Source organism: Triticum aestivum, chromosome 4B, assembly GCF_018294505.1.
Source record: "Triticum aestivum cultivar Chinese Spring chromosome 4B, IWGSC CS RefSeq v2.1, whole genome shotgun sequence".
In the NCBI taxonomy this organism is placed as follows: Eukaryota; Viridiplantae; Streptophyta; class Magnoliopsida; order Poales; family Poaceae; genus Triticum; species Triticum aestivum.
In genome coordinates this window covers 159112461-159122964 of record NC_057804.1, presented here as the reverse complement: position 1 = coordinate 159122964, position 10504 = coordinate 159112461, and the positions used below count along the sequence as shown (strand labels likewise).

The window sequence follows — 10504 nt, the reverse complement described above, 5'->3', positions numbered from 1 at the left end:
GAAGACACCGAAGCACACTCCTCCAACGAAAACGAGGAGGAGGAAGAAGAAGAAAGCCCCCCCCCCCCCCCCCGCCAACCGGGGGAAGAAGAAGAGGAAGGCCGCCCCGACTAGGGAGGCCGAAGGGTCCAAGAAGGGAAGGACCCTTCCTCCGGACCACTCCACAACAGCCGCCTACAGTGACAAGGAGTGGTTGCCCAGGGACAAGCCCCTTGCAAAGTCGTAAGTATCTAGGTACTATAATACTTCCGACATGGTTTGCTTTATTGCTTCTTATCATGTTAAATATGATCGTGCAGTCCGTCCAAAGCCCGCATCAACTTATCCTCCTCGGATGGGTCTTCGAGCACGTCGGTGATGAACAACGATTCGCTCCCGACAGCCACCATCCCCCGGCCCGCGGATGACACCGAAGTGTTGTCTCAGAGGATACCGGGCCAGGAGGAGACAGTTCTAGAGGCGCCCAAGGCGAGATCCCCGACGTCGGGCACATGGGGGGAAGACTCCCATGGATTCTAGGGACGGGGACCGCAACAAGTTTGGCCCTCAGCCGGATACTACACCGGAACCTCCAGTGGTTCCGGATTCAGGCAGCCAGCCCCTCGCTAAGGGAGGCGAGCCGCCTATGCCGATGACCTATGTCCATCCAAAGGCATCGAACAACTTGCTGGAAGCGCATTAGGGCGCTTCCATTGATGAAGAACACCATACTCTTATGATTACGGTGATTGAGAGGGTTCGGTTCACCAAAAGTGGACTGACCGAAGCCTGCGCCAGCCTGCTAACAGGCTTTAAGGTAAGTAATCAAATTATGAGAAAATATCACAGTATAGACAGTAACCCCTGATGCTCTGTTTGGTGTTTAGAAAGAAAGGTCGAACAGAGGATCAAATAACGTCCGCAGGAGTCTAATCATATTATGTCTAAGTGAATAAGCACGCATCGCTACTGGCCGCTGCCACCCATGCTGCGGAGGTCTCCAGACTGAAGCGGGACCTGGGGCGGGCCGAGGAAGAGCTCAGCCACATGAAGAGGCAGCTCGAGGAGAACAAAGGTAAGTGATACCCCGTCTGTATGTCATATAAAGGAAAAATTGTTGATGCTAATAGAAGCATCATGAATTTTAATAGGGGCCACAACCGAAGTGGCGGCCCTTAAGAAGGCGCTGTCCGAGGCCGAAGACAAGGCGGCCAAGGAGCGCACCAAGCACGAAAAACTGGAGGTTCGGGTTGACGAGGTCTAGCAAGAGCTCCAAGACTTCGTCAAAAAATTCGAGTCCTTGGAGCGTGACTCTAAGACGCAAGAGTCCAAGCTTGCGAAGGCCCTCCAGAGCGCACAAGACGCCAAGGTCGAATCCCAAAAGGCCCTCAAGGAGATTCAGGCGGCCAAGAAGATAGCGGCAGGTAAGGCATTCATTATGCAAAGCACGCATGTGAAGGAGACTTTCCTTTTACTTACCCGAATTCGGAGCTCTCCAGGAGCGTTCCAGATCTGCCACACAGCATATCGGATGCCGCAGAGTTCTACCCTGCCGAAGAAGGGGGCTCGACGAAGAAGTTTTTTTGGTCTCAATAAACTGGGACCGAACATCCGATGCCCTTGAGCGACCAGTTGAAGCAACTGGTCGAACTGCACAAGGCGGCCGAACTGGCCATGAAGGACCTCATAGTCCGGCTGTGGCCTGGCGAGCCCCTGCCCAGCAGCTACTTCGGCCTTGTAAAGAGGATGGTAAATGCATGTCCGCGGCTTGAAGTCATTAAGCGGTCCGTCTACATTGAAGGTGCGTGCAGGGCCTTGGCTCGTGCAAAAGTGCACTAGGCAATGATGGATGCCGAGAAGCTGGTGACGGAGGGGCCGCTGAAGGGCAAGGAGCATCACCACCCTGAACAGTATTATGAAAATGTCCTGAAGGGTGCCCGCCTTGTGGCGGAGGAATGTGCTAAGGATGTAATATTTGAATGAATGTACTCATGTCATCATGTAATATGAAAACAAGTTCAGGTGCGCTATATGATGCTTGTTGATTTAAAACATTACCTTATGTGTAGCCGTTTATAAAGTCTGAGAGTTGGCCAGTCGTCGGCAACTAGTACAGGGGTGTTCTGGATAAATCTAAACACTCTTTATCCAAATTTTTGGTCCTTTAAGAAGGTTTTTAGCGCAGCGAACAAGGCAATCAGACTATACAACTTTATCACTCCCACTTATCCATAGAAGTCTATAATTTTAAATTTTGGTGAAGCCCCTAGTATTAGGAAGGCCGAACTTGGGGTGCTACAGCTAAATCGGACAAGGCCGATTCCTCGCCCGAAGCAGAAAAAATCTTTAAGGATTTGAGACCTCTCGAACAACGACCAGTTCTTGCCTCATCATGACAGTCAGTTTTCGGCTTTCTCTACTGAGGTGCTCGTCCTGAAGAACTGGGACACAATCGCAGTAGTTCTCCCTGTGCTACCTTAGCCAATATAGCGGAACGTAAGGTACCAATACATGGGAGCCGGGCAAACCCAACTATTGACCCAAGACATGATTCGGAGCTGATGCATATATTGCTATAAGTTCGGGGTGCCGCACTGTCGAAAGTGTTCAAACTTTTCTTGCCATTTTATGGGGTATACTGAATCCCCTGGCGAGCCAGACGTACCAAAATGTATGGGTGCAATTTGGAATAAATAAATAGTAAAGGAAAAGGATAAAGAAATGAAACAGTAAGCTGACGCTATAAATTATTTTCCATTGTTATTTGAATAATACGTCAAGGCGTATGTGTACAGGTGGTGCGATAAGCAAAATAGAACTATTTGACATGTCCTTAACCAAGAGTGAGCTGTGTGTGAGTATGTAAAACAGGTATAGTGATCGATATCAGAGACCACCTGGGGATTCCCTTGTACGCCAAAGCTTCTTGTCTCCTTCGTGTTTCCATCCCGTTGTGGGTCCGATAGTCGGACTATTGGAAGAGCCTCCCGAGAATAGGGACCTGGAAAGAAAAGGTGTAAAGATATACGGATCCTGGGGCGGTCGAGCCGCATTGTGGACCGTGTCATAGTTGTGCCTCCGCCGATGCCCATGGTAATTTGAGTGCGTAATTATGTACACGCGACACAAATTTTGCCGCTTGACTGGGACTAGGATGTGGCACCCCGGCTCAGAGCGACCGGTTTATCCTGCATTGCCAGCCCAGAGACCTTATCTTCTGGCAACACACAACAACATGGTACAGAAAACAACCGCTTTATTCATGCTAGCAGAACATAGTTCATATTACAACAGTTAAGGAGGCTAAGCGGCACACATGGTGCGGCTGAACAATATGTACATTATTTAGTGAACATAATGGGGCCTCGATCATGACAACTACTCGGCAGCGGAACAACGTCGTAGCGGGACACCATAGCACAAGGACACCGATGTGGACACGGTCTAGACACAGACAACACTCCTTTATAATGGAACTTTCCTTAAATCTGGCATGACACGCCAGGTCAGTACATTGAATGTACTTGCAAGCTCACAATAAGCATAAACAAGATGACAGACAAGCTTATGATATTTATCCAGTTTAATCAACCATGCAACTATATAACCAACATGCTGTGACAGTGCTCAACAGATACTCATTCTCCCGACTTGCTTACCAGGTGTGACCAACAAACATAATATTACCAACACATACCCATGATCCTTACGGTGATCACAACCTGACTATCTCATGGCCAATGATCCTTACGGTGATCACAACCCGACCAACTCGTGGCCCGTGATCCTTACGGCGATCACAACCCGACAACTCATATCCAACTCAACATGACGACCTCACTGTCATCCTTAGTGCAATTTAGTGTGCATATTTATTAAGTGTTGACCCATGGTGTACCTTACTTTCGAGCGTGTCCGTATCCGTGGACTCGGCTATCGATAGACTAAAAACACTCCGCAGAGGTTAGTACACTGTGCCCACACTATGGAACCCATGGCCTCACTCTCCCATCCGAGTGGACCAACAACATTCCAACGAAACCACTTCACTGTCATGACACTCTCCCCGCCCCTCCGACTCAGACCCCACCGGGCTAGTCCTGGGTGGCCCCGTATCTACGTCCAGACACCTCAACCACCACCGTGGCCACGATCCACACTGGGATCCGGTACCAAAACTAACTTAACAACGGGCTCACAAGGTTGTGCTTGCCTACCGGGCCAGGGTATAGCACGCCCATAACCTTCCCTAAATTGACGTACCAACCAGAGGCACGACAATGAAATGCATTAAGGCCTTCCCATACCGGCAAGTGTGGTTGCTCTGGGAAAGACTCGTTTCAGCGGCACCACGACCCGGTCAACAACAAGTTCAAGTTGAATTATTAATCAGGTTCAACTTTAATGTGAAAATAAAATAACCGGTGTCATACTGCCATACCATGCATCACTTAACATATGCATCACATAACCGTGCAAATACTGCACCAATCACGCTCCCACGGAGCCAACATAAACTCATGCTACTATACTGGTTAAAACCTCTCTTCACTTATACCAGAACTATTTCTAGCAATTATCATCATTTTACCTCATGCAAAAATAATATCCATATTGCTCATCAATTCTATGACCATATTATTTATTTATCACTTGCAACTAAGTTCTTGTAATCTTACTAACAATATTTACTTCAAACATACTGAAGTTCAAGCATTATATAACTAATTTAAATGCATCAATATTCATAAGTTCAAGTATGAAAATCATAAATATTGAAGTGGCACCATGAAAATGTTACTGTGGCTTGCCTTAGCACTGATGAGGTTCACAAGGCTCCTGGTGATCCTCAAGACAAGCTGGTTCCTCTGAAAAACATTCAAAAACCACAATTGAAAATATCAAGATACCTTCTGAAAATTAGCAGAAAATCTAGACAACATGGAAAAATACTATCTTTTTGGAGTTGTTAGATTTTTGGACAAAGAACACAACGCAAAAAGAATCACTGTATTTGGACTTGTAGAATAAAAGTTATGGTTGTTTGAATGCTACTGGAATTTAAATGAATTTGAAAAAGAAAAACAGAGAGGGGGTGACGTCGATGGCGTATTTTCCCAGGGTGCCACCACTCATACCGCTACGCGTGCGTAGTGAGTGGCTGATTAGCGGGCCCCGCTACTCAGGTCGGAGGGAGGGGAGAAAGAAACAGAGAGGCTCGGCGCTTCGCCGGAGCTTACGCCGGCGTTGAGGCATCTTGGAGGAAAACGAGAGGGAGGATCGACGGCGAAGACTCTTGCGCACCTGCCCGTACCCGTGGCGTGGCTAACAGTGACCGGACGGCATCGGATTCTTCCTCGCAAGCGGAGCCAGAACACGGTTTTCACTGGAGATGAGGAAGACGGCAGCTAGGGGCTGCTCTAGGGGCTCGGGCTTGGCGCGTTACTTCACGGAGGAGAGGCGGAGGCCCTGGCGGGGTTGCCTTGCCTTGGGGGTGGACGGACCTGAGTGGACGATCTAGAGGGGATCGCCAGCGAGCTCGGCTCGAGGACGGCAGCCCGCGGCCTGCTCGGCCGGGCTGCGGCTTCAAGTGGCTATAGGAGGGAGAGGTGGTGAGTTGCGGTGCTCCAGGAGGCTGCGGAGGGGGGTTATTATAGGCGGGGCGGCGAGGAGGGCTCGGGCTCCACCGGAGGATAGCTGTCGCCGGCGCCTGGTGGCGAATGGTGCCAGAGAGAGAGGGGGAAGGCGACGAGGTCACGTGGGAGCTGTGTGCAGACGCGGACGAGCACATGAGCGAGGAGGAAAGGGACGAACACAGTGCGTGGGCATTGTGCCATTGGCCGGACCATGCCCGTGCTCGTTATGGCGAGCTCCGATGTCGGCGAGCGGCAGGGAGGAGTTAAGGGGGTGGAGACGAGGATGGTGACGAGGGGGGACTCGCTCTGGCTGGCCGAGCAACGTGCACGCGCGCCACGGAGGCGCTGGCGACGCACAGAGCGCGCATTTGTCATGCTAACACCCTCGGACGAATGCGGTCACCGCGTGGACCGTGACATTAGGCCACATATGCACTAACCATGATGTCTGGCGTGTAGTCCTTAGTAAACCTAGGTGTTACCACGGCTTAGGCCTCCTTTGGTTCAAAGGATGGGAATTTTATAGGAATAGGAAAAGTATAGGAAATGAGGTGTATGCATTTCCAATCCTATGGCTGCTCAGATCATAGGAATAGGAAATTAAATGCCCTTTGGTTCACAGGATAGGAACACACATAGGAAACATAAAGAAATAATATTTTAATTTAAAGCAACTAGCCGTTAGTTGCTCTCAAGCAACTAGCCGTTACATGGCTGTACTAGCTTTCTCTCCCTATATATCATCTTGTTGTGGAGATCAAAACACACACATCTCATCTTCAGAATACACACAAATCTCATCTTCAGTTTATGGTTAGCTAACCAAAGAAGGAACCCCTCCAGCAGCTTCTAGCATGGTCGTCAACAACAACCAGGATAACATAAACAACAGGTTAGTACATATGCATTGACAATATGATTTAGCTCCATATTTTCTTTGCTGATCCACATCTCACTGATAGAACATACAAATATTTTCAGCATTTCTTGCTGATTTACACACATTTCAATGGATCCAAGCTATCACAGGAGGTCACAGATGGAGGATGAATTCATGTTATTTTTCTTCCCTACCATGGAAGAAGGAAGGGAGAAAAAACCAATGCATACATCTAGTCTTACAGGAGCTGCTTATGTCCAGGAAATCTTAAATGGGCATGAAAGCTTATGCAGAAGGCATTTCAGAATGGAGGCTTACATCTTTCATGCTCTAGTTGAGAAGCTGCGTGAGAATGAAATACTTGAAGATTCTACAATAGTCTCCTTGGAAGAAAAGGTTGCCATATTTTTATATGCAGTTGCAAAAAATGCTAGTAATGAGACCTTGCAGGATAGGTTCCAGCACAGTGGGCAAACCATCAGTCGACACTTTGGAGATGTACTAGAGGCAATTACAAAGCTTGCAAGCATCTATATACGCCCACCTTCTCTTCGACCACATCCAGTCTTGAGGAGATCACATTTCCATCCCTACTTCAATGTAAGCATACATTTTCATATATTTCTGACTTTGTATTGGTAAATGTAATATGGTTGTTTGAAGTTTTATTCAAAATAATATCTCATGATATAATATGAATACAGGATTGCATTGGTGCTATTGATGGTACACATATTCCAATGACTATCTCACCACATGAACAAGAGCCATATCGAAACAGAAAGCAAACAATCACACAAAATGTTATGGTTGCATGTGACTTTGATTTGAGGTTTGTGCATGTGCATCCTGGCTGGGAAGGATCAGCCTCGGATGCAAGGGTTCTCCAAGATGCACTTAACCATGGATTTCAGGTACCTCATGGTAAATATTATATTGTAGATGCGGGCTATGCAAACACACCACAATTTCTTGCCCCATACCGTGGAACTAGATACCATTTGCAAGAACAAGCACAAGTACGTCAAAGGCCGCGGAATCATAGAGAACTATTCAACCTTCGCCATGCACAATTACGGAATCATATAGAGAGAATTATTGGCATAGTGAAAAAGAGATTTCCAGTTCTGAAAGTTGCTACACACTATTCCCCCGGCAAACAAGTTGACATATCAATGGCATGTTGTGTCCTACATAATTTCATTCAGCTTCATGATGGAGATGTCTCATGGCTCAACAATGACACTCCAGATATTGACCCACATCTAATTGTGGACGTGCCCACGGGAGATGAAAACTACACTAGTGATGTTGGAGCATTCAATAACACAAGAGAAGCAGGAAACCACCTACGGGATTATATAGCAGATAAACTGTGGGAGGACTATATTGCAAGAAGAGCTTGATATATGCATTGTAACGTGTACCGCAAACAAATGTATGGCAAAAAAATGTACTGCAAACCAAGATTATGGCATGTCGAAATTGTAATATTCATTAAAGCAAAGTACTAGATGCCATGTTCGTTTTCTGCAACTACTACATGCTTGCTCTTTCATTTTCTACAGCAAGTAGTTCTACCAAAATATTACCCAGCCACGTACTTCTACTCCCTAGTTCAGCTTTCTACTTCAAGTAATTCTACCAAAATACAACCTAGCTAGCCACACACTTTGTTTGCGTCCAACAAAAGACTCCACGCATCTTAAGTGCTATGCCAAAATACTACCTAGCAGCCTGCAAGTAATATGTTTAGATATGCCCAATCTGCCTTTTGAGCCAGGCTAACCTTGGTTCATCCGTAGAAAATGATAGGAAAAGCTCTCTATTCTCCTTGCTTTTGAAGATATCAGCAGCCATCACCATATCAGCCATTTGTAGACCAGGTAGACGTTCAAGTGTTGTGACACACCTACTGATGCTATAGGGATCCTCAAGCTTCTTCTCCTCAATAGCTGCAAACCGTTCAATTTCTTCTTTCTTGAGCTTCAAGTACTTCTCTTGAAAATCACTATTTTTCTGCCTCTTTGTGGGTCTTGCTCCACACATTTCCGGTGTTTTCACAAACTGAGAATTCATTTGTGTGGAGCGCCTTGATGGGCATTGCTGCTGGGGAAAATCAGAAGTGTCTTTCTCACCTTCTTCTTCAATGGGAAAATCAGCAGCATTTATATTAGGTGAGGGTGATCCATCATAATCATTGGTCCCTTGTGATTCTGCAAATTTGGTTTGTGATGGTTCTTTATCCCTATCTGCATAATAGTCCATGCCACGCCTATTCCTTCCTTCAGCATACCGTCCTGGAGATAATTAAAAACTAGTGAGAACATGCTTACAACACAGAAAGTGTTTGTCTCTCCATACAATGTTATAGCTTACCTTCATACAATGCAAATAAATCATCATAATATGGAAAGTGTTTGTCTCTCCATATGAGTGCATCCGTGTTACGACGCTCCGCAAATGATTCCCAAACGGCATCTGGGGCAACAACTTTCATTCCGATACGGTCCCAACCAAAGCCACTCTCAGCTGCCAACTCTTTCATAATGCAGAAGTCTTTCTTCAGATCCTGTTCCTTTTGTTTCACTTTTTTAACATCTAGTGACAAGCCAAACTTTTTGTTTATGTTATCCAGAATCTTATTCCATGCCTCTTTACTCCATGCATTCTGAGTTCTATAACCTGGGACATTAAAATCTTTTAGCTGTTGAATAAGATATAGCTTCATTTGGTGACTCCACTTGGCTCTAGGAAGACTCTTTTTGGACTTTGAAACTGCAAAGCAAAGAGCTATATTACATAATATGCAATTGTGCTTCCATGATTAAATTTCAGTAATTCACCACATTAACAAGACTGAGATTAAGAGATTTTGTACCACTATCCTCATGCTGCCTTGCAGTCCTATGATCCTTTGACTGAACTCCAAGTCATCAAGTCCTGAAATACACAAAATATTATGCTATTGTGCTTCCGTATTAATTTCACCAAATTAACTTAACCAAGAATAAGAGAATCAATACCATTGTCCTGACCAATATTTGTTTGGTGTCCTGTAGCTCCTTGAGTAAACTCCAGGTCATCAAGTCCTTGAATATATTGAACATTATGCAATTGTGTTTCCATGATTAAATTTTACCATACTAAATTGAATAAGAATAAGAGAAATTGTACCATTGTCCTGATGGTGACCAATATTTGGACAAGGTATTGTAGTCCTTTGACTGAACTCATGGCCTTGAATACCAAAGTCTATCATCCTGCCTTGATCATCCATCTGAAGAAACTGAATCGTATTATTAGTGGGACTAGTGAGATAGTAAAATATGTACTGTTATGTAATAAAAGAAATTACGTTTTAATAAGACATATAATGGGACTAGTGAGAGCTGAGAGATGAGTCAAGCCACAATCAATTGTATTGCCTGGTCAAAGTTACAAGAGTACAAGTAGGGAACACAAGAACTGCTCCCGTGATGGACGGCACCGGCTATACATCTGTGCTATTAGATTAGGACTCTAAAAGCTAGCAAACTAAGCAATTAGATTAGGACTGTGCGTCTAATTTTTGTTGGGCCCTTTCCTAAAAATCTTGGGATTGGGCTGGACTAGAGACTCATGATACGGGGGATTTCTAGGGCATCTCACACCGGCAAGATGGACAGGGCTATTTCTCCATTAATTAGCACCAGATCTGAAAATCAATAGAGAGGGAAAGATAGAATCGTACCTGAAGAGACTTGCGGCAGATGGATGCCGCTGGGGCTTGGTGGCTAGCTGGTCGATGGTAGATGCTCCAGCTTGCCGGTGGTTCCTGCCCGCCGCCTGGATGTGGTCGCGTCGCGCGGCCGTCTGCCGCCGTCCTCCCTGCCGGTCGATCTTCAAGGTTGGAGCTGTGCCGCTCTGTGTGAGGAGAGGAGGGGCGGCTGGACATGTCGATTTTGCTTCTTTTCCCCTCCCTCTCTCTATTTGTGCGCAGGTGAGTGAAGCGGCCGAGCGAAAAAAA

The 10504-nt window shown here is 46.1% G+C and overlaps 2 protein-coding genes and 1 long non-coding RNA gene across 4 annotated transcripts; 1 reads left to right on the top strand and 2 right to left on the bottom strand.

Annotated features, from left to right (window-relative positions):
• The first annotated feature begins 6111 nt into the window (after positions 1 to 6111).
• On the top strand, positions 6112 to 7901 carry LOC123090036 (putative nuclease HARBI1). The gene is made up of 4 exons (XM_044511525.1): positions 6112 to 6507; positions 6597 to 7095; positions 7200 to 7514; positions 7704 to 7901. The coding sequence occupies exons 2-4, from the start codon at positions 6625 to 6627 to the stop codon at positions 7899 to 7901; spliced, it is 984 nt and encodes a 327-aa protein (XP_044367460.1). The 5' UTR covers positions 6112 to 6507; positions 6597 to 6624.
• LOC123094667 (uncharacterized) lies at positions 7705 to 9035 on the bottom strand. Its single transcript, XM_044516622.1, has 2 exons — positions 8875 to 9035; positions 7705 to 8795 (listed from the first exon to the last, which is right to left on the bottom strand). Exons 1-2 carry the CDS (start codon positions 8993 to 8995, stop codon positions 8248 to 8250), a joined length of 669 nt encoding a protein of 222 aa, XP_044372557.1. The 5' UTR covers positions 8996 to 9035; the 3' UTR covers positions 7705 to 8247.
• A 364-nt stretch (positions 9036 to 9399) lies between these two features.
• On the bottom strand, positions 9400 to 10301 carry LOC123094666 (uncharacterized). 2 transcript variants are annotated; one of them, XR_006445910.1, is made up of 4 exons: positions 10229 to 10301; positions 9673 to 9784; positions 9522 to 9587; positions 9400 to 9438 (listed from the first exon to the last, which is right to left on the bottom strand). It is a non-coding gene; the product is annotated as an uncharacterized lncRNA (long non-coding RNA). The 2 variants fall into 2 exon arrangements; XR_006445911.1 differs by having other exon boundaries at positions 9534 to 9587.
• Positions 10302 to 10504: the final 203 nt, after the last annotated feature.

Coding starts and splice junctions, on each gene's coding strand:
- LOC123090036 (XM_044511525.1), top strand. CDS start 6,625: ATGGATCCAAGCTATCACAGGAGGTCACAGATGGAGGATGAATTCATG. Junction 7,096..7,199: donor ATTTCCATCCCTACTTCAAT/GTAAGCATACAT, acceptor ATATGAATACAG/GATTGCATTGGTGCTATTGA. Junction 7,515..7,703: donor ATTTGCAAGAACAAGCACAA/GTACGTCAAAGG, acceptor AATTTCATTCAG/CTTCATGATGGAGATGTCTC.
- LOC123094667 (XM_044516622.1), bottom strand. CDS start 8,995: ATGAAAGTTGTTGCCCCAGATGCCGTTTGGGAATCATTTGCGGAGCGT. Junction 8,796..8,874: donor TTTATTTGCATTGTATGAAG/GTAAGCTATAAC, acceptor AATTATCTCCAG/GACGGTATGCTGAAGGAAGG.